The sequence below is a fragment of the Chiloscyllium punctatum genome, chromosome 22 (assembly GCF_047496795.1).
Source record: "Chiloscyllium punctatum isolate Juve2018m chromosome 22, sChiPun1.3, whole genome shotgun sequence".
NCBI classification, from domain to species: Eukaryota; Metazoa; Chordata; class Chondrichthyes; order Orectolobiformes; family Hemiscylliidae; genus Chiloscyllium; species Chiloscyllium punctatum.
The window spans coordinates 51,824,665-51,847,181 of NC_092760.1; the positions used below are offsets into that span (position 1 = coordinate 51,824,665).

Here is a 22,517-nt window from a genome sequence, read left to right on the forward strand (position 1 = left end):
GTTGCTGGCCAGCTTTTGCATTGATAATGGGTGATTTTCAGCTTCTATTATTATTTTTGATGATAGCTACCTTCCAGATGATGTTTCACTGCAAAACTTTGTGTTATAGTCATTTCAGCAATTGTGATCTTTTGCAGATGGTGTTCAATGGTGAGGAATTGTGTTGAACTTTGCGTATTTGTAATTGAGATTTTTAAGTGGGTAGGAAATGTTATATTAATGTTGCGATTGGCAAATATGAGTGTTGTGTCTTTGAAGCCAATGTTGTTAAACTTCAAATTGCAAAATGTTTTGGTCCATGGTTAATTATGAGGCATTGCATCCAACTTTCGAGACCCGTAATGTTTGGACTTTATATTTGAAACACCTGCTGTGGTTTTTGGACCAGGATTTCCAAATTGTAGCAGAATTGAGCAATTTGGTCACAGAGGCACTAATGGAATTGCTGCAGTACATAAAACTTGAGGTAAACGCAGTAAAGAGAGACAGGGGAAAGAAGAGGAAAAATGATATGAAAATTAAACAAAAGAAATTAACCCAAATATAAAAATTGTGCACAAATCGTAATGTTGCTGATGTGAGAGACTAGAAAGAAGGCAACAATTAAAATGGAAACTGCAAAGATGAGGATTATTTCATAAAAGATTAAAGCAATAAATCATAGAATGTGGGGCTTGCTTGCTTGTAAAAGCCAACGCAGATGAACGGCAACAGAAATAGAAATCTGCTGACTCGCTCTCGAGAAGACGCTGTCAGTATGGTGTTGACAGGTCTACTGGCAGGTAGTAAAATGAGGTATTCTAATTAGTGCTGAAGTTAGTCAGACCAGTTCCGTGGATCAATCCGTTACCCTAATGACGTCACAGGCTAAAGGGCAGGCATAACAAACAATCCTGCTGAATCCATCAGCCAGTCAGGACAACCCTATTTCACAGTTCAAACGTGTCTTTGCAAAGAGACACTGAAGATCGGATCGTATCATCATGGGGGATATTTGTTTTGCATGGCACTTCTGTTTGTTTTTCCTCTTGTTAAACAGTCGTGAAACCTCTGCAAGTGCTGGAATTCTAGGTAAGTTTGTAACCACTAGTGCGAAATTTCTGTTTCACATCACTCCACCTTAACACGGAAAGAACTGCATTTAGTTTAGTCTTTTCTGTGGATGAAGACAGTTCTTACTCATATATTAGAGAGAGTTAGAATCTTTCTTTTATACTTTTGTTACTCATTTTATTTGCGGACTTATTTCGACATGTAAGTGCAATCCTTAATAAGTAGATTTGTAAGGCTAAGCAACTTTAAGGATCTATTTGTTGAGCTGTTTTGTCAAGCTGTATGTTTGTTTAAAGAAGAACTTCTAAAGAGAAAGACAATTGAAAACTTGTGTGCGTGAAATTTTCAGATCCTTCCATGGGATGTATGTAATAAGTAGAAGGGTTGATGATGTCCTTCTGAAATTTACATCTGCAATGACAGCATTTTAGTTACATGCATGTCAGGTCATTGGTAAATTCTAATAGATACATGAAAACACAATAGCAATTAAGTTAATGAGTTATTGGTTTACAATGTTTCTTTTGACATCCTGACATTTTGCAAATTTCACAAAATGTTTCTTGGCTTGAAGTAGTTTTACAGTGCTTCTATAGAGTAGGTAAAAACAATGACTGCAGATGCTGGAAACCAGATTCTGGATTAGAGTGGTGCTGGAAAAGCACAGCAGATCAGGCAGCATCTGAGGAGCAGGCTTCTACAGAGACAGTCTGTCTTCTGTTTGGTCTTTTCCTGGTTATTGTAGGCTTTATTTTATTTCACCTTTGTACTTTATTTTGAAATTGTGTAGAGTTTTGGTGAATTTGTTTATCCAATTGAAAATATAATTTGATTTTAATGACTGACATTTTTAAATGGATTACTTTCTTGTGGTACAGTTATGTGTATTGTTCAGAAGGTCATTTTGTTGTGTTGTTGTTGAAGATTGTGATTCCAGCTCTGTTAACCTTGTTTTGTACTTCCATGGCTAATTATAAACTGCTTACAAATCTTTTATTCACCTTTTGAGTGCAAACCAAAGATATTGCAGTGTTGAATCAAAATGTGCAACTGAAATGCATGTACTATTTTCTTGGAACTCATCTCATCTACTTTGTTATTTTGTACCTCCTGTTTGTTTTACAGATATTGATGAATGTACAGAAGGAACTGATGACTGTCACATCGATGCAATCTGTCAGAATACGCAAATGTTGTATAAATGCACATGCAAATTTGGTTATAAAGGTGATGGAAAGAAATGTGAAGGTGATCATAACCTGCTTTTACCAGCATTTCATAACTGAAGCAAAATTGGGAAAATATATTTCCTTAATCAGGCAAGATTTCTGCAAAATAAGTTGCTTTAAAATAGTATATTTATTTGGTTTTACAGGAAAAAGACGTGAACATTTCTAAGCTTTAAGTGCTTTAGTTTTGTATGTTGATTGTGTGCATGTTTAATAAAAACCAATGTCTACATAGTGCATATCCTGTTTCAAAATCTCTGTTACTGGAATGCTGGAAACCAGCATTCAGTTTTAATACTAAAATAATAACATGTTTAACTATGCAAGATTCTGTTCTAAGTTAGCTGCAACCAAAACGAAAGTCTGAGCATTTGAAACACTCTAGATGTCTGATCATTTTTAAAATATAAGCTTGTTTTTGCTGTTTTAAATTCATAACTGATCTGAGATTTTGGAAAGTTTATGTTATATCCTCCAAAATGACTGAGGGAAAGTGACTGATTCCAATTATGGTTTAGTTTCAGGGCATTAAGTTCACCCTTTACTCCTCACTTAATTGGCTACTTGATGTGTGAATCTAGACAATGAGTTTTGTTATTTGTTCTTTGACTACAAGGGATTGTGGCATCACACAGACCTGATCCCGTCCTTACTCTGTGTATATGTCTTTACCCAGTGGGGATCCCTGAATAGTAATCAAAAGCAGTAACTGATTTCCCTCAAAACCAGATGCAGTGAAGCCAGTAGTAGCAATGAAACTATTTCCATAGACGGCAACTTAATCAACACAATTTGGGCTCTTTCTGGTTCATATAGCGTAGTTACTGCACTGTACAGTGTGTTCCCAGGGGGGAGTTTTGTTTTCTGTTGATTTCATAAGATATTTTTATGATATCAAATTGTACATAGTTTTGTCTGAAAGATTACAATTTGACTTGCTTAGGATTTATGATACTTGTGTGCTCAAATCTTCATAATCATTTGGGTTGAAATACAGCAAATTAAAGACAATTTTGCATTGAAATAATTCTGCAAAATAACTGTAAAATTCTACTGTGGGTAAGAAAAAAACATACATTTAGGGTGTACCAAAGGAATTTAGAGAATTCCATAAACGCAGCTGTTTTATATTTAAGTGCTTTGGAATATTGCAAAGCTAGACCCTGACATAAATATGTATCAACTTAGTTTGCAACAGCTCAATGGATTAGTTAGGAAAGATGCTATTTAAAGTTGAAACAGCATGATTGCTACAAGAAACATAGAAAATGGGATTGTAGAGCACATTTTTGAAGTTTGGCTTTTAATGCCTTTTAGAAAACTTGGGTGATAAATGCACCATGCGGTGTACAACTGATGCCAAGTAAATCAAAGATTCTCGTCTTAGTTGCTTTGGAAGTATTGATAAAACATGGGCGGCATGGTGGCACAGCAGTTAGCACTGCTGCCTCACAGCTCCAGAGACCCAGGTTCAATTCCTGCGTCAGTCAATTGTCTGTGCGGAGTTTGCACGTTCTCCCTGTGTCTGTGCGGGTTTCCTCCGGGTGCTCTGGTTTCCTCCCACAGTCCAAAAATGTGCAGGTTAGGTGAATTGGCCATGCTAAATTGCCCGTAGTGTTAGGTGAAGGGGTAAATGCAGGGGAATTGGTCTGTGTGGGTTGCTCTTTGGAGGGTCAGTGTGGATTTGTAGGGCTGAAGGGCCTGTTTCAACACTAAGTAATCTAATCTAATCTCACCTAGGGTTCTCCGGGTAGAGAAGGGCAATACTGTTTACATTTCTCTCTCATGAGCACTACAGCACTGAAGCAGAACAATTTGGCCTGACAGATCTATGACACATCTTCACACAGCCTCCTTTCACTTAATTTATCAAAACATCTGTCTGTTAAGTTCACTTTACATAAGGAGAGATGAATTCATGTGACCACCAGTTGTAATCTGTATGCTGGCTAACAGAATAAGGGTCCTCTGTTAAAATCCCTGAAATGTGATTTCATTTATTTAGTTATATGTCAAAATAAGGACACACTGTATCCTCAGTATGGCTTGGTAACTTCTGAAAGAGTGCCTATGAAGGTCTCAAATGAATATGCTCCTTATGATTACCTTACCCTGTGAACAAATAGCCACCTGACAGGAAGAATTGCTCAGATGGATTGGCAGAAAATGGGATGTTGGTACCCCAATATGGGTCAACATGGTCTGAAGAAAAGAGGTCAGAAGAGAATGTGGAATGAAAATTGAAGTAAAAGTACTTCACCCTTCCTAGCTAATGGATCAAGCTGATGTTGGCTATGATGTGTTGCAACTATAGAGTGTGGGAGCTGGTGGACACCAGTGCGGACCAGAATTGGTTACTTGAGAAATGTCAAGTCACAGTTGATGAACTACAATCCGAGGTACAACACATCAGGGAGTGGGAGAGTTCTCCTGACACTGTTTCAGGAGGCAGTTACATCCAATTTGGTCCATAATCCAGGACTAGAGGATGTGACTGTGAGTGGAATGGGTAGGAAGATCCAGAATTTAGCTTTTGGGTAGCCTCAGTTTTATCAAATAGGTAACAAGGTTTTTGCTCCCTGTGTGGATGAGGGTACTGTAGGGAGGATGAGTGAATTGACCACTTTACCATTGTCAAGAGCACCATTTAAGTGGGTGGAGAAAATAGAAATATAGTAGTGATAGGGAAGCAAACAGTTATGGGAATATTCAAAGCTACTTGGATGCTGCCTGAACTGCTGTGCTCTTCCAGCACCACTAATCCAGTTAGGGGAATAGATACTGTTTTCTGCAGCAAATACCTAGAGTCTTAAAGCAGAACTAAAAAGATAATAAAGTCCAGGTTACTAGCTGAGCCATATGCACATTGGTATAAGGTAAATAATATTAGAGAGGAAAATTTGGGGGGGGGGGCAGGAGAGGCAGAGTTCAAACAAACAAGAGAGTAGAGACACAGTGTAGTTAAGAGATGAATGATGATCAAAATATGATTGGAAGGGAGAGAAAATGTGCGCAGAAGAATGTAACGCCAGTTAGAACCAGGGGCGGCATTAATGGTAAAAAGTCAAAACTTAAAGCTCTTTATTTGAATGCATGCAGCACATCTAACAAGGTAGATAAGTTGATGACACAAATTGAGGAAAAAAAATCAATGTGACTTGATAGCAATCGAGACATGGTTACAGAGTGACTAAGACTGATGAAGGATTTTCAACACTCCAGAAGAATAAGTAAAAATGGAAATGTGGTGGGGTAATTTTTTTTAAATAAAGAAGGGTATCAATGCAGTGATGACCATGATGTGGAACCAGTTTGGGTAGACATAAGGAATTGCATAGGAATGAAGTCACGGGTAAATGTTGTCTATAGTCCCCTGAAGAATTGCCCCTCTGTCTGACAAAGTATTAGGAAAGTAAACTAAAGTATAAAAGAGCATGTAAAAAGGTCATTACAAAGGTTCGGGTGATTTTAATCTGCATGCTGACTGGACAACTCTCCTGGACAAGAGTGACATGGGAGACTAATTTCTAGAGTACATTACGGATTGCTCCTTACTGTAGTACGTAGTGGACCTTACCTGGGAACAGGTTAAAGGCAGAACAGTCACCAGGACTTGATAGCCTGCATCCAAGCTGCAAAGATAGTGGAGATTTTAGCTAAAATATTCCAGCAGGCCTCCAGTGGATTGGAAAACTCAAGTGGTCCTTGGTTTTATTTTCATGAGAACAGTGAGATTTTATCGACCTAACATGTTTCCATATCTCTGTATGTTGAACATCATATTTGGGCATCATATCCCAAATGGTTGTTATATTTTAGGCTACCACAACTTAAAGGTGTCTGTGGAGTACACAGATCAAGTTGATGGACAAGCTAGTCTGTTAAGTGAAGAATGTTCATTGGAAACATTTTCTTATCAAATAGCAGATATCAGTCAGCTGCTAAGATGCCCATCAGAAAACTAACCGATCAAAAAAAATGAAGATTTTTTCAAAATGAATTTGGCCTCTATATTGTGTTATGATTAACTGTGTTCAGTATGCAACTATAATTCTTCATAAAAAATATATGTAGCATCTTCTACACGGACAAGTTCATCTCTCTGAGGACTTGAGCTTGAATTCTAAACTATCCAGAGCTAGTAGATTTTCCTCCAATTTGTTTCCAAAGGTATACATGTGTCCTAACTCTGACCTTCAATCCCACTGCAGGAGTCTGTTTGCACAATTAGTTTCTCTTGGGTTACTTATATACAGGTATGACTTGGACTTAACATTTCTGGCCATTGTTGGCTAAGTGGAACTCATACATTGCCAATATCTCCTCCCTGAGTTTGACTCCTTCTACAGCCAACTCAATAGGCAATGCCACTGGAGATTAATTAGTAAAATATTGGAATTTTGATTCCCAAATAAAATATAACTTTTTAACATGGGGTAAATGGTAATTGATGTAATGGTCAATACAACTGTGAATCAATATGAAATGTCACATATTAAACATCTGTTCTATTAAAGATCTTTCTTTTGATCCTCTAAATATTACCCTTTATCTCAGCTCAGCTAATATTGTGCTGCCTTTTGCCTTTCTATAACTGTTTATCATTAATGTTATTAAGGAGAGTTTTTTCAAAGTTTGTTGAACAAACTCTGTACTGAGAATCCTGGAGGGGAATTTGTGTCCTGTTGCTAGTTTACTCCCTTTTAAGAAAACGGAAAGGATTGTTAGTAATGAAGTAACCGATTTATTTTTGAGATGTGATATTTATGGGAACGGAAAAGTACAAGGACCAGCATCTTTGTGAAATACAGATTAATTGTGAGAGAAAATTAGAATACATATTGAAAATCAATACAATTCATTATTGACATTTAACTACGACAAAGAGACAAAGCAAAATTGGAGGATCTACTGAGAAATTTTAATTTTTGACACTGCTTAGTTTTATTGAAAGAAATGGAGAGGGGATCTTTTGAATTGTTAGACAACTGTTGCCAGCTTTGGGAAGAAAAACAAGTGACTGGAAGGGGAAATTCTGGTGGGGACCTTGACTCTCATTTGCACACCTACTTCAGTTTTTCACAGGCTTGTACATGGATGCATGGTATGCCTACTTAAAACAAGTGATTGGTTGTTTAAAGATATACATTGGATGCAGTGCCTGCTGATTGTTCATGATGAAATGAGATAAGTGTTCAAAGGTGCATTATTCTCAGTATTTCTGAGTGGCCTCCCTGATCAATCTTCATGAGACAGGCAAACATATGTATAAGAAACAAGATTAGGCCACTCTGCCATACAATAAGATCATGACTGAAATTTGTTCCAGAGACTTCCAAAGATAGTTGAGGCTATTCAAAAGTGGCCGGCACGGTGGCACAGTGGTTAGCACTGCTGCCTCACAGTGCCAGAAACCTGGGTTCAATTCCTGCCTCAGGCAACTGTCTGTATGGAGTTTGCACATCCTTCCTATGTCTGCATGGGTTTCCTCCGGTGCTCCGGTTTCCTCCCACAGTCCAAAAATGTGCAGGTTAGGTGAACTGGCCATGCCAAATTGCCTGTAGTGTTAGTTGAAGGGGTATATGTAGGGGAATGGGTCTAGGTGGGTTGCTCTTCGGAGGGTCGGTGTGGGCTTGTTGGGCCGAAGGGCCTGTTTCCACACTGTAAGTAATCTAATCAAAAGGAGCCTCTGTTTTTGAAAAGATTTTTGTGAATGGACCTAATATGTTTCCATCTCTCTGTACATTGGACATCTATAGGGCATCATCTCCCAAAAGTGAATATTATATTTTAGGCTACTGCAACTTAAAGATGAATATTCCTCTGACCTCACTAGAATTTCTAACCTGCTGTTGGATAATCCTCATGCACCTCTCCTTCCTACCACACTTGGCCAACAGCTGGCAGTATGCAACAGCTCTTCTGATAAATTACATTAAACTGGTGAGCATCTGAGGAACAATATTTTGGTCGCTATAGTTCACAGGTAAAATTTAGGCTCAAACCTTACATTTATAAACTTTAGTTAGAGTGACAGTCCTAGAACAATTTTGTTTTCAGGTTCCGGTGATGCGACAGTCTGTTGTTCACTTCAAGGATATTTGCTCCAAAAAATGCTTAACAGTCATTCAGTAAAATACTGCAAGTACAAATGGCCTGATATTTTGTACAACGAGCTTATGGTGAATATGTATTTTGAATTAGTTCTAATTAGCTTATGGGCTAATGTATGTCATTAATGTATTAATTTTTCATGAAATATTTATTCAATGACAAATAAATTAAACACATTTTGTGATTAAACAACATGAAATAAATTTGCCAAATGATTTGTGATTGAAATTTGAATTGATTCTCCATAAACTTATTGTGTTTTAAGCTGTTGCTAGATTGGATACTCATGAAATAGATAAGTACAATGTTAGCCTTTCAGTTTTAAAGAGCAACTGGTTGGTTTTCTGGCATCAACAGGATGTGTTATTCTTTGATGTTTGATGCATATAATCCTACATGTTGGAAAAGAGCAATTTGATGAGCAGATTAGATCACCTTCTCTTACATAAAATATGCTTCTGACGTGACTAGTTAAGCAGAGAAAAATGTTAAAAAGCATCACATGCCCAAATTACATTTATCTCCATTTAGCGCCTAATTCAGTATTAAGTGAGAATATTGGAAAAACAGAAAAAATGGATCTGTGGGTTTCTAATTGAGATTAATATAGCTTAAACTACTTTTGTAAAGATTTGCAATTTTTGCTTGTACTGGTGTCTTTTTTTAACAGAAACCATCCATCATTCTGCTTTGTGTTCTATACCTTAGACATTGATGAATGTGATAATGAATACAATGGAGGCTGCGTACATGAATGCATTAACATTCCTGGAAACTATCGTTGCACTTGCTATGACGGATTCATGTTGGCACATGATGGACACAATTGTTTGGGTGAGAAGAATGTGTTGCAGTAAATTTGATATATAGAGAAAATAAGTTTGAAACATTGCTTTGCAAATTGTGTAATTAAATATTTTAATATTGAAATTATTTGACAATGTAATTTATATAAATATATGGCATCTTTTAAATTTGGATTCTATTTTCTGCATAAGATTTAGATTAAGAATATGTGAGTAGTTATAAGGTAAAAATGCATTTTTCTAAGCAAAATATGGAGATAAACATATTAGCTTCATTTTATAAAATCTGGTTATACATGAGTGAAAATGAAATAATAGTTTTGTTTGTTTTTTTCTGATGTTTCAAAATGAAAGTCATTTTAAATTGTTTGAGCGACATCAATGTTGAATTCAGTGAAAGGACTTTGTAATCAAGTGAACACCAATAGACTTATTGTAACACCAGATTTAGATCATTGCCATGGAATTTAGTTGTTGAAGAACACTTCTAAGGCCACGACTGCATTTAGTTTTCAATTGGAATGTGAAATTCTAGAGAATGTACTGAACTGCCTGGCAACCCGTAGAAACACAATAGTCTCTTTTGCACCATCATCTCTTGTGAAGAATACTTTCAAAAGAGTTTGTATTGTCCTCCATTTCTGTTAAGTTAAACAGATTTTCAAAGCTAAAGATTTGGCTTTGTTTCATGGGAGAGAGAGCAACGGTTTTGTTTTCATTAAAATTTCTTAAGATGCACTTTACAAATAGTCCTTCAAAGTCTAGGAACCTAAATGACTAATTGAGTATCCAGTCTTTAATCTACTGAAAGAAATGGAAATCATTCATCCAACTTGTAGTTTTAGTAATTTATGTTCTTAAACATGAAACATAAATTAATTCTGTTAACATAATGTGTTGGTTATGCTTTCTCTTAAGCAGAATTATTTCCAAGTGGTTTGAAAACGTTGCATATGATGTGCTTAATAAAATATCATCTGTTTTTCATTACATTAGATGCGGCATAAAGATTAGTATACGACAGAAAGGTCTCCCTGGTTCACTTGTGAAGGTTCTGTGTCTTATTTGAAATTAACTCCTGACCCAACAGTTATAATGTTGAGACTGAAGTGACAGCTTGCTGATGACTAGCTTTGAGCCCATTCCACTATTACCATATAGCACTGAGCTGGGTCAAGTCGGTGTACATAAACATGCCTGCATCATTTTAAAGGAATTAAGGGAAAATTGCATTCAGGCAAGTGTGTTTCCCATTTGATTCAAAAGGCGAATGCCTACTACTTGTCTGATTAAGAGATAGAGAATCAGGACTTAAGTTATGTATAGTTAAATTTAATGGTAAATTTATGCTTGTTTCGATTTTCTCCCCCTCTACATTACCATTTCATCCTCCTTCGTAAGTCTGCATTTCTCTTAGTCAAAATGACAAGATGGTCTAGACAGTTGACTTCTTTCTGACCACATTCAATTAATTCGGGAAGACAGGACTGTTTAGTTTGCAGGTTTCTTTCATAGTTGCAGATATTTGTGGCATCTGAAGCACATATTCAGATAAATCTGTCCTGACTTAATAAAATAAAAACTCACTCCCAGTTCTCCAAAATGATGTTGATGGTGATTCCTGGGCAGTGAGACTAGTAGAAGATAGGGAGGCAAGATTACAAATAGAGTAACATTGTCTCTTATTGTGATTTGGGAGTAGTTGAAAATAATAATCTTGGAGACAATAGCAAGCAAAAACTTATTTAGTGTAGCATTGTGTGTTTCTTTAGCTGATGGAGTAATTACAAAGTATGATGTTGCAACTTTAAAACCTCTTGTCACTTCTCACTTCTTTGGTTTACCTATGGAACAGTTTGATTTTGATATCTGTGTCTATATATAAAATAATTTGAACACAGAGGTATATCTTCTTCCATTCATTCATTTTAGCAAAAAATATTGATATTGCTTGATAAACATCATGTCACACATGTCTACTTCTTACTAACATGATTAGATTGGATTATTTACAGTGTGGAAACAGGCCCTTCGGCCCAACAAATCCACACTGGCCCGCTGAAGCGCAACCCACACAGACCCATTCCCCTACATTTACCCCTTCACCTAACACTGCGGGCAATTTAGCATGGCCAATTCACCTAACCTGCACATTTTTGGATTGTGTGAGGAAACTGGAGCACCTGAACTCCACACAGAGAGTCGCCTGAGGCGGGAATTGAACCCGGGTCTCTGGCGCTGTGAGGTAGCAATGCTAACCACTGTGCTGCCTGTATGAGTGAATGGAAAAATGAGTTGTCCAGATTACATGAAATATCAGATTAAGAGAACCAAGCAGTGCCACTCATATTTATTGTGTAATTGAAAGAGCATTTGTTCACAGGCTGTGATAAGCAAATTTGATGAGGAACATGAATATATGTCAGTGGGAAGGAGGCTGTCTTTGGTACAATGTCTACTCTTCGCCTCAAATTTGGCTCTGTCTAACAGGTGTATTTTGGTGTATTTCTTCTCCCATTGCCAAAAAAATGTCCATCAGTATTTGAGTTCAGTAAAATCCTCCGCCTTGTAAATCTATATCAGGCACTTTGTTAGTGAAACAGAATCTGCTAAAATGTAAAGGTTAATGTTAGGTGTGATGCTTACATGAGGTATCTATTTACACGTCTTTTGTAAAATTTAGAGGTGTATATTAAATAATGTATATTTTGTTATATTTGAGTTTAAATGTGTTTACTCAATTCAGTCTTTGTGTGTACAACTGTTTACTTAATACTTTAGTGTGGTCAAGTTTGAGACTGTCATAGCTTTCTGTTGATATCTAACATACCTAATGCTAGGCACAGAATAACTTCTGGGCTGAGGGGCTCCATGTGGCAGCATTACGAACTAGCTGACATCACTTAAGCTCCAGAAAGTGAGGTAATATACATACTGCAGATACCTTCTAATCCCTCTGTTTACTGTCCATTTTCTTCTGAGTTTATTGTGCTGGAGTACATAAAAGCTCTCTGTGATGTGTAAAGTTGTGCTGTCTTCTGGCATATAAGATTTGACCAGCTAAGCCTGTGACTTGGACATCTAGAATTGAGAATCATCAACATTTCCCTTTGTGTTCACACACTTTTGGACTCATTACAGCTAATCTGTGAAATAATGGCTATCCTTAATGTGCAGAAATTCCACTTGATTTTCAAATCAGCCTTCAATATGTGTATAGGATATCAGGAATACAGGATAGCAACATGTAAGAGGTTACTTTTGTGTAGAGAATTAAGACAAGAGTCATTTGTGGGGGATGGTACACAAACCCCCTAAATAGTAACCACATGGTGAGATGGAATATAAAGGACAAAGTAATGGGAGCTTGTCAGAAAAGTCTGGTGCTAATCACGGAGGTATTTACTGAACATATCAACTGGAAAAATCAAATGAGTAAAGATGGCCGAGATGAAGAGTTATTAGGATGGTATCGGAATAGTTACCAAAGTGAATATTTGTCAGATTAATATTGAGTCTGGATAATTAAGAATGAAAAATAAGGAAATAGCGGATGAGCTAAACAGGCATTTTTCATTGGTCTTCACTTTGGAGGTCCAAGTGACATCCTAGAAGTACTGTAAATCAGGAAATGGAAGGAACGGAGAAACTCAACAAAATTATAATTGCCATGCAAGCAGTATTGATCAAACTGTTGAAGTTGTATGCTGACAAACTCCCAGGTCTCCATGAAGTTTATCCCAGGATCTTAAAGAAGTGAGATGGCTGATAAAGTACTTCTGATTTTCCAAAATTTATTTAATTCAGGGAAGATTCTGTTGAATTGGCAATTAGTTAATATAAACATGGAGGGAGAAAGAAAACAGGGAACCAAAGACCAGTTCGCTTAACATCTGTCAGAGGAAAGGTGATTAAAAGCTATCATTAAAAACATTATGGCAAAGCTTTTTGAGAAGTTCAAGATAATCAGATGAAGTAAACTTGGCTTATTGAAGGAGAAATTATATTTGACCAACTTTACACACTAAAGCATCAAGTAAACAGTTATTTGAACAAATAATGTGTTGTGGATAAAGGGGAACTGGTGTATTTACTACACTTAGATTTTATAGATACTTAATAACTTGCCACTTCAAAGGTTATTACAGAAAATAGAACTGGGGGTAACATTTTGACATGAACAGAAGATTGGGTAGCTAATAAGAAACAAAGTGGCATGGAAAAAGTTATTTTCTGTTTGCCAAGTTGTAATACAGTGTGTCACAGGGATCAGTGCTGGGGCCTCAAGTTTTTACAAGTTCATATAAATACATTAGTGAAGGAACCAAAAGTATAGTTGCTGCATTTGCTAATGGCTCAAAGATATGTAGGAAATTAAGTTGTGAAGAGGACATAAGGAAGCTACAAAGAGTTATATGCAGGTTAAGTGAATGGATAAAGATCTGGCACATGGAATATAATGTGCAAAAATGTGAATTTATCCATGTTGGATGAAAAAGAAGAAAGAAGTATATTATTAAAATGAGAGATTACAAACTCTGGAATACAGAGCGATCTGGATAGCCCAGTGCAAACGTTGCTAATATAGCAAGTAAATAGGCCATTCAGCCCATTGAGTCTGCTCCACCATTCAGTCATGGCTGATATTAGGAAAGTCATAGAAATAGAAAGCAATAGAATGTTATTATTTAATGTGAGGGAAAATGAATAGAAAACTAAGGAGGTTATCCTATTAAACACCAGAGGTTAAAGTTAGGTCAGAGTACAGAAATATGCTTTTCTTGTCAAAGTTTTATTTCACCCTAATTGTCATAAAACTCTAACCAAACTGCTTACTACTCTCTCCTATTTACATAGTCACTCAATTATGAGCCTTTGGAATTCTTTTCATCAAAGAATTCTGGAAGCTCATTCTTTGAATATATTTAAGGTAGAGATTGATAGCTTTCTGATTATTAGTGGGGTCCAGGGTTATGAGGATTGAGTGGGTAAAAGGCTTTGAAGTGTTTGACCAGCAATGATCTTAGTGAATGGGGCAGGCTCAAGCAGATAAGTGAACTACTTCCTGCTCTTCATTTGCATGTTTATAAATATCTTTCATAATAAAACTTCCTATTGAAAGTAGCTTTCAATTAGAAATTGCTCTGCAGTAGAATCATAGATTCTCAGAATAATAGAAGCCCTATAATGTGGAAAGAGGCTGCTTGGCCCATTGACCCTCTGAAGAGCCATCCAGCACCCCACCCCTATTACCCCGTATTACCATGAGGTTGGAAAACCGTTTAATCAAGACATTCATCCCTCATCCTTTGCCAGAATTGGGTTCCATCCCCATGAGCTGATTGGTCTTGCACAGCCATTATAATCTTATAATGTACTATTGTCTGCGTGGTAACAGGTACAGCACTTTACAACAGCCTTCAGTTGCAACCTCCTCTCTTTGGCTTCCAAGTTGTTAGCCAGCTGTAAAACACTTCCACTTACAATTCAGAAACTTGTCTCTATGTTGTTTGAGGAAGAAATGTAGGACAGGATGGCAATGGTAGAGCTCTCCTTTTTGAAGAGTAATATTGTTATTTTGTTTAACTGAGAGGGGAGACAGTGCCCTAATCCACAGTACACCGCTCCCTGAGACAGCACCAGACTGAGAAGGTTTGCTGAAGCTAAGTGGTGCCAAAACTGTGGGTTCAATCCCTGCACTGGCTGAGGGTACCATGAAGGATTCTCCTTTTCAACCTCTCATCTCACCTGAGGCCTGCTAAGGTTAAACCATCACGAGTCACACTCTCACTCTTTCTTTCTCTCTTTATATCTCTATCTCTATCTCCTGAGAGAGCGGTTCTCTACAATTCTGGTGACTTTACCTTTATCTTACCGGACTGAAATGTGCTTGAGCCTCTATGTCTGACTCAAAACCACAACTAGTTGCTTAAGAAGCTGCGTAAAATAAGCAGGGTCCACTGTTGTTGGTCATTTTATGTAAATGATTTGGATGAGAATATAGGGAGCGTGGTTAGTAAGTTTGCAGATGACACCAAAACTAGTTCTATAGTGGAAATGAAGAAGGTTATTTAAGAGTACAATGGGATCTTGATCAACTGGACCAGTGGCTAAGGAATGGCAGGCGGAGTTTAAGTGATGTCAGTGCAAGATGTTCCATTTTGGCATGACAAACCAGGGCAGGACTTACGCAGTTAATGGTAGGACCTTTTGAGCAGTGTTGGTGAACAGAGAAACAGTGATGCAAGTACATAGTTCCTTGAAAGTGGTGTCACAGGTAGGATAGGGTGGTGAAGGAGGCATTTGGCACGCTCGCCTTCATTGGTCAAAGCATTGAGTACAAGAGTTGGTCATGTTGTGGTTGTACAAGACGTTGGTAAGGCCTCATTTGGAGTACTGCATACAATTCTGTTGGCCCTTCTATAGAAAGGTTGTTATTAAACTGGAAAGGGTGCAAAAATTGATTTACAAGGATGTTACCAAGACTGGAAAATTGAGTTATAAGGAGAGGTTGAATAAGCTGGGATTTGTTTTTCCCTGTAGTATAGGAGCCTGAAGAGTAACCTTCTAGAGGTTTATAAAATAATGAAGGGGAAAGATAAGGTGAATTGCCAAGGACCTTTCCCCAAGTTGTGGAATTCAAAACTGGAGGGCATAGGTTCAAGGAGAGAATGGAGAGATTTACCCTGAGGGGCAATTTTTTCAGAGGGTGATGCATATATGGAATGAGCAGTCAGAGAACGTGATGGAGGTGACTACAATCACAACATTTAAAAGATTTGAATAGGTACATGAATAGAAAATGTTTAGAGGGGTAAACACAGGCAAATGGGACTAATTCAGTTTAGGGAACCTGATGGGCATGGATGAGTTGGGCTGAAGGGCCTGTTTCCATGCTGTATGCCTCTAAAACTAATCCCCGCCCCACTGCCCCCTTAACCAGGACACTAAAGGATAATTTAACAAAGCCATTCTATCTAACCTGCACACCTTTGGATTATGGGAGGAAACCGGAGCACCTGGCAGGAAACCATGTAGACACCGAGAATGTACAAATTCCACACGCACATTCACCCAAGGCTGGCATTGAACCTGGGTTCCTGGCACCTTGGGGCAGTAGTATTAACCACTGACCATTGTGCCAGTCCTCCAACAGTGAAGCTCTCACAGGATTGGTTTTCGATCTTGTGCTTTTGAATCAACAATTGTCTAACTCAATGCAAGCATGAACAGAACACTGGATATTCCAGATCTATGTAGCTCTGTGCCATGCAATACGCTACAATTAAATGATGAAACCACAGAGGTGGTGTACCTCCAGCTATTCCAGGCAATGACCAAAGGATCTGATTAGAGTAATGTACAGTGCTGTTATGACATTTTAAAATGTTCATGTTTTCATAAGGAAGCACAGAGCATGATTTTACAGAGCCATTTAATTTTAAAAAAACTTATTGATGGAATGAGGCTTTGCTGGCTGGGCCAGTATTTATTGCACAGAGGGCAATTAAGAGTTAACAATATATCTGGAGGTCCATGTTATCCAGGTAAGGATGGCAGATTTTCTTCCTAAAGTGAACCAGATGGGATTTTACAACTATTGACAATAGTTACACGTTCACCGTTAGGCCAGATTGAATTCCAGGTTTTTATTGAATTCAAATTTCATCAGCTATGGCAGGATTTGAACCCAAACCCCAGAGGATTAGCCTGGTAGTTCTGGATTACTAGCCCAGTGAGCATACCACTGTGCCACTGCCTCCCAAAATGATCATGCATATGAAGTTGGTTAACTTTTACAACTAAGGAAACAAAGTTGTTTAGGTGATATAGAAGGCACCCTCTCCAAAACCAATTAGGTCAACAAACATGGAAGGGAAATGTCGCAATGAGAAATGAGTAAGTTCTCAGTCCAAAATCTGAGAATGTCACCATGGGTCAAGAAGAGAATGGCTGACCTGAAAGAAGTTGCGCAGGTAAGGCTAAAACATAGCTGCCTGTATTTGTTCAACAAGGCCTTCCACAGAATGTTATAGAATTACAAAGAGTCTTCATGGCAGGAATAACCCAATTGGGCTACATGGACATTTATGCACCACACAGACCTCCTCCCACCTCATCCATTTAGTCCTATCAGCATATTTTACTCCTGTTATTCTGACTGCTGTTTGAGATTGTGAATTCCACATTGCTACCACTCTGGGCAAAGAATTACTTTTTGAATGTAAATTTATTGCTAACTATCTTATTATTCATGGCTGCCTAGTTTGGTGCTCCCTGCAATCAAAAATGACTGCTCTACATCTACCTGAACTCTCTCATTCTTTTAAAAACCTTTATGATGTCATCTCTCCGGCCTATTTAGCCTTTCTTGATAAGCATCCCCTCTCAGTTCTGGTATCATCCAGGAAAATTTTTTCTGCACCCTTTCCAATGCCTCTATATCCAATTTAAAATATGGAGACCAGCACAGTCATATGATGATTGTAGTGCAGGAGAAGAATATTCGGATCATCATATCGATGCTAACATTCTGATAGCAACAGTCCCACTCCTCCACTTTTTTTTTACCTGTACCCCTGCGAGATAATCATTCAATTCTGTTTTAAAAGCTATCTGTGAAGTCTTTTGTCCTTAGCTATATTTATTTTGTATAAGTCCAAAATAGTCTGGATGCTGAAGATCAAAATAAAACAGAAAATGCTGGAGAAAGTCAACAGGTCTGGCAGCATTTGTGGAGAGAGAAACAGGGTTAATGTTTCAAGTCTAATATGATGTGGAGGTGCTGGTGTTGGACTGGGGGTGTGGACAAAATTACAATCACACAATACCAGGTTATAGTCCAACAAGTTTATTTGGAAGTACTAGGTTTCTGAAAGCTAGTACTTCCAAATAAACCTGTTGGATTATAACCTGGAGTTGTGTGATTTTTAACTCCAGTGTCTGTGGACCTGATAAGAGTAAAATAGCCACTTGAATGTATAAGAAAATTATAAACTGCCATATATAACTCAGTACAGTTCCACAGAAGTATTAAAGGGCTTGAGTGGGAAAGTTTTGTGTCCCCAGGACAGACAGCCTCTCATAGGACCGTGTGTCATTCTCAACACTTGCACTAAACATGGCACAGCTACGACACTCCCAGAGGGTAACAAAAATGATCTTGCTTTCTTAGTAACAGATGAGTCATAGGTCATCAATAAGAGGAGCAGATGGTCATGACAGATGGATTGATGCAGGCTGCATGGAGAATATATATTTCTGCTTTTCCTAGGGATTCCGAACTTTGTCATCTTCTTTAGAGAAAATGTCACTTAAGTAGGATCATCTGCAGTACACACTTCAGTCTAAATTACACCTGTTAAAGATATGGCTGGGTACAGAGGAGTCCCCAAGCTAGAGCTGGCAGAAACAGATGGATGGTTGGCTGTACTGTTGTCTACCAAGCAATATGTGGCTTTGCAGCAGATTCCACAGTGCAGAGTTTAGGAGTAATCAGGTTGCTGATTCCGAATTCTCAGGGTTCAAACTTTTAAGTAGTTTCCTTGATTGGGCCTCAGGATATTGTGTGGTTAGGTCGAGAGAATTCAGAGAACTCCCTGCTGCACAGAGATTCAGCATCAGCAGCCTTGAAATGATTGGAGTATGCACAGCTAAAGATATATTGTCTACGAGCCATTCATTGTGTCATACAGCACAAAATCAGACCTTTTGGTCCAACCAGTCCACACTGATTAATATCCTAAATTAAGCTAATTCCTCCTGGATGCTCCTGGCTGGTATCCCTGCAAACCTTCTCTATTCATGTACTTAATCAAATGTGTTTTAAATGTTGTAAACACATATCCGCCACTTCCTCTGGAAGTTCATTTCCATACATGAGCCACCTTCCATGTAAAAAAATTTGCACCCATGTCTTTTTTAAATGTCTCTCCTCTCACCTTAAACATGTGCCTTCTCGTCTTGAAATCCCTCATCTTGGGGAACAAATAACTACCATTAACTTTATCGAAATCCTTCTATTTTATAAACTTCTATCAGCCTCGTACCCTCCAGTGAAAAATGTCCCAACCTATCCAACCTTTTTTTTAATAACTCAACTCAAACTCTCCATACCCTGCACCATCCTGGTATATCTCTTCTGAACCCTCTCCAGCTTAATAATATCCTTCCTATATCTCGGCGATCAGAACTGGACACAGTATTCCAGAAGAGGCCTCACCAATGTCCTGTACAGCCTCAACATGACTTCTCAACTCCTATACTCAAAAGGACTGAGCAATGAAGGCATTTAAAATAACCAAATAAGTTGTTGGACTGTGTGAATTGAACTCCTCAAATATCTCTATGCAACTGACACCAGCTATGTGTGGAAGTGGGAAGCACCAGTTAATGCAATAAGTGAATAGTTAATCTTTTTCTTGGCTCATTGGTTGAAATGATTGCTAGGTGGCATGAGACCCTCCTCCACTGCAGTGGGCAGTCAGCCTATATTGTCTGCTCAAGTCTTTGGAGTAATGTTTGAATTTCTGACTTGATTCTGTAGCTGATCTAAACTACTTATAAATTACAGTTGATACAGTGTCCATTATTTTGATTCTTTGTGCCTGCTTGGATATAATGCAAGTGAAAGCAAATGTGTCAGTCTCTTCACAACATAAGGGTAGCACAATGAAATAGAACACAATGAGTGTGGTGGTCTATTAGAATATATCTGAACAACATGTACTGATGAGGTTGATTTATACATAGATGAGCCTCTGAGGCACACTGTATGATGGGCTGAATTTTAGCAAAAACTTAGTTAAGTATCAACTTTAGTGAGTTTTATAGAAATGTTTCCTTCATGACCCCTAATGAATTTTCTCATGCAGTCTTATTCTGTTCTCCCCTGTGGTGTATGCACCACACCTCTAAGGCACTCTACTTGCATTATCAACTGCTCCCCAGCAGTGGAAGTACTCACCACTGCCAGAACCTTGTGGGATTTCAGGTGCCGACGTTGAATTTAAAGGCCAGCTGTATACCAGGTTAATTTCTGCCGCAGCGTGGAACTAGCTTTCACAGTGCACATTGGAGCAAGAAATGAAAAAGAAGTTTGAGGGCTAAGTGCCACGGATGGCAGTTCATCACACACACAAGCATGCATTCATAACTGTGTTATTTTACATTATAACCTCTCTGATCCACACCTATTGTAATTGCAGCTGCAAGAATCAAGTCACAAAGGCCACCATTTAAAACTACATCAGTGGGAAAGCTATTCTTTCCTTAGTGGATAGCATAGCATCTTGTCATTTTAATTCATTCCCAAGGTGTGGGAATTACATGCTTGACTAGCATTTGTTGCCCATCCTTTAATTGCCCAGAGGATAGTTAGGAATCATCCATATTACTGCGCATCTGGATTCACATGTCAGCCAGACCTGGTAAAGATACGGTTTTCTTCCCTGAAGGGTGTTAGTGAACCAGATGGGTTATTCCTACAATCAGCAATGGTTTTATGGTCATCAATAGACTCTTAATTTCAAACTCCATCATCTGCCATGAAAAGATTCAAACCTGAGTGTCTGAATTAATAATGGAAAAGTGTGGTGCTAGAAAAGCACAGCAGGTCAGGCAGCATCTGAGGAGCAGGAGAGTCGATATTTTGGGCATAAGCCCTTCATCAGGAATGTGAATTAATAGTCTAGTGATAATACTACTTGGCCATCATCTCCCCTAGTCATTGTCATCATCATTGTTCAGTGTGGGACAATGCAAGCTGGGAAGCTTCCAAATGTTGAGAACATTCACTTTTATTGAACAACAGCAAAAAGAAGGAAACAAAAAAAGCTGGGCTGTTTGCACTCCTTTACGATCAATGAGTGATCACTGCACCCAGCTCACATCTGTTGGAAGTCAGCATCAATTTAAGTCCTGTCTGGCTTATTGCATTTGATACCACAGTGCTCCATCACGCTGAAGGTGATGTTCCTCTTGCTCAATATATTCATCTTCCCCCCCCCCCCCCCCCATAGAAGACTACTGCCACTTTCCTAACTATTCAGCACCATCACATCCCCTCTTTGTCTTCTCCAGTTGTGAAGAGCCTGGCATGCAAGGATTTTGCAGCACCCTCTATCTGAAGTGTATTGCAAGGCACCCCAAGACCTATCCTTTCTTAGGAGGCCTATCATCTGCTCCACCATGGCCTGGGTGAAAGAATGAGCAGCATTGTATTTACATTTGACTGCAGTCAGGGGATGCATAATGAAACCTTCAGCTATGATTACAGATGGTTGTCCTTGTCTTTCAGTAACTGTCTTTGTAAGGTATCCAGCCCTTGAAGCAAATCAGAAACATGACTGTTCTCCATGAAATAGGCATCATGGCAGCTTCCAGGGTACCTGGCATAGACTTTGAAGATGATTTGTACATTAATACAATGGAATACTTTTCTGTTGGTCTGTTGTGTTATATATGGTATTCTCAATGTGATGTGTACTGTCAAAAGCCCCCTGAGCCTGGGTGAAGTCTCTGTTGGCAAGGCCAGTCGTGCCTGGGCTGTAGCACTGACCTTGTCACAGGAAAAGAGATGATGTGTGCGACCTGCCATAAGTTGCATCAGTAACAGCCTTGATGTATTTATGAGTTGAGAATTGAGAGATCCTACACAGGTCCCCAGTGGGTCCTTGGAAATAGCCAGTTGCGTCACAGTTTAGTGCAGCTATCGCCATGATGGCCATTGGTAGGATAGCTACCCAGCCATTCAGATTATAACAGTGACCAGTCCAGCAGCCAGCAGATGGCATAGTTCTGCGATGGTGTCTTGGGATATCCATAGTTTGCGGCAATACTGTGCTTTGAGGATGATAGACTCTTGACCTCCTCCTGTACATCCTTTGCAACTAAGGGGATTTTCAGCTGTGACAACTTCATGTCCGGACTGTTCAGAAGCCAGGAGAGGTTGGTTCTGGTTCACAGCAGGAACAAAAGTATTTGATCAATTGCAGCTTTCCTTCTCTATCAAATCACCCTAAGTTTTTAATATTGCATGAAATGTAATTGTTTCAGACACTTATCCAACATTACCAACTGTTCGTGATAATACTGTATTAGTATTTGTGGAATCTGGAAAATAAACAAAGGTGCCAAATTTGTAGTGTATTTGGGATAAGGCCAGCGTTAATGGAGAAGTTGGAACTAAAAGTGTCAAATTTGATCTAGTGCTACAGATAAAAGAAATTCCTTTTGGATTATATTTGACAGTTTTATTTTTCATTGCTGAAATTAATTAGTACTTGATAGTCGAGAACTTTTAAATATTGCTGAA

The 22,517-nt window shown here is 38.4% G+C and overlaps 1 protein-coding gene across 9 annotated transcripts in view; it reads left to right on the forward strand.

The window, feature by feature from the left end:
* Positions 1-832: 832 nt before the first annotated feature.
* scube2 (signal peptide, CUB domain, EGF-like 2) overlaps positions 833-22,517 on the forward strand; it is a 159,321-nt gene continuing 137,636 nt past the window's right edge. For 3 of the 9 annotated variants that reach the window (XM_072592294.1, XM_072592298.1, XM_072592301.1), the window contains exons 1-3: positions 833-1,071; positions 2,179-2,301; positions 9,105-9,230. In XM_072592294.1, coding sequence (XP_072448395.1) covers positions 984-1,071; positions 2,179-2,301; positions 9,105-9,230 — 337 coding nt within the window. In that variant the 5' untranslated portion in view covers positions 833-983. The remainder of the gene's footprint in view (positions 1,072-2,178; positions 2,302-9,104; positions 9,231-22,517) is intronic. The other 6 variants (XM_072592299.1, XM_072592295.1, XM_072592297.1 and 3 more) reach the window with 3 other exon arrangements.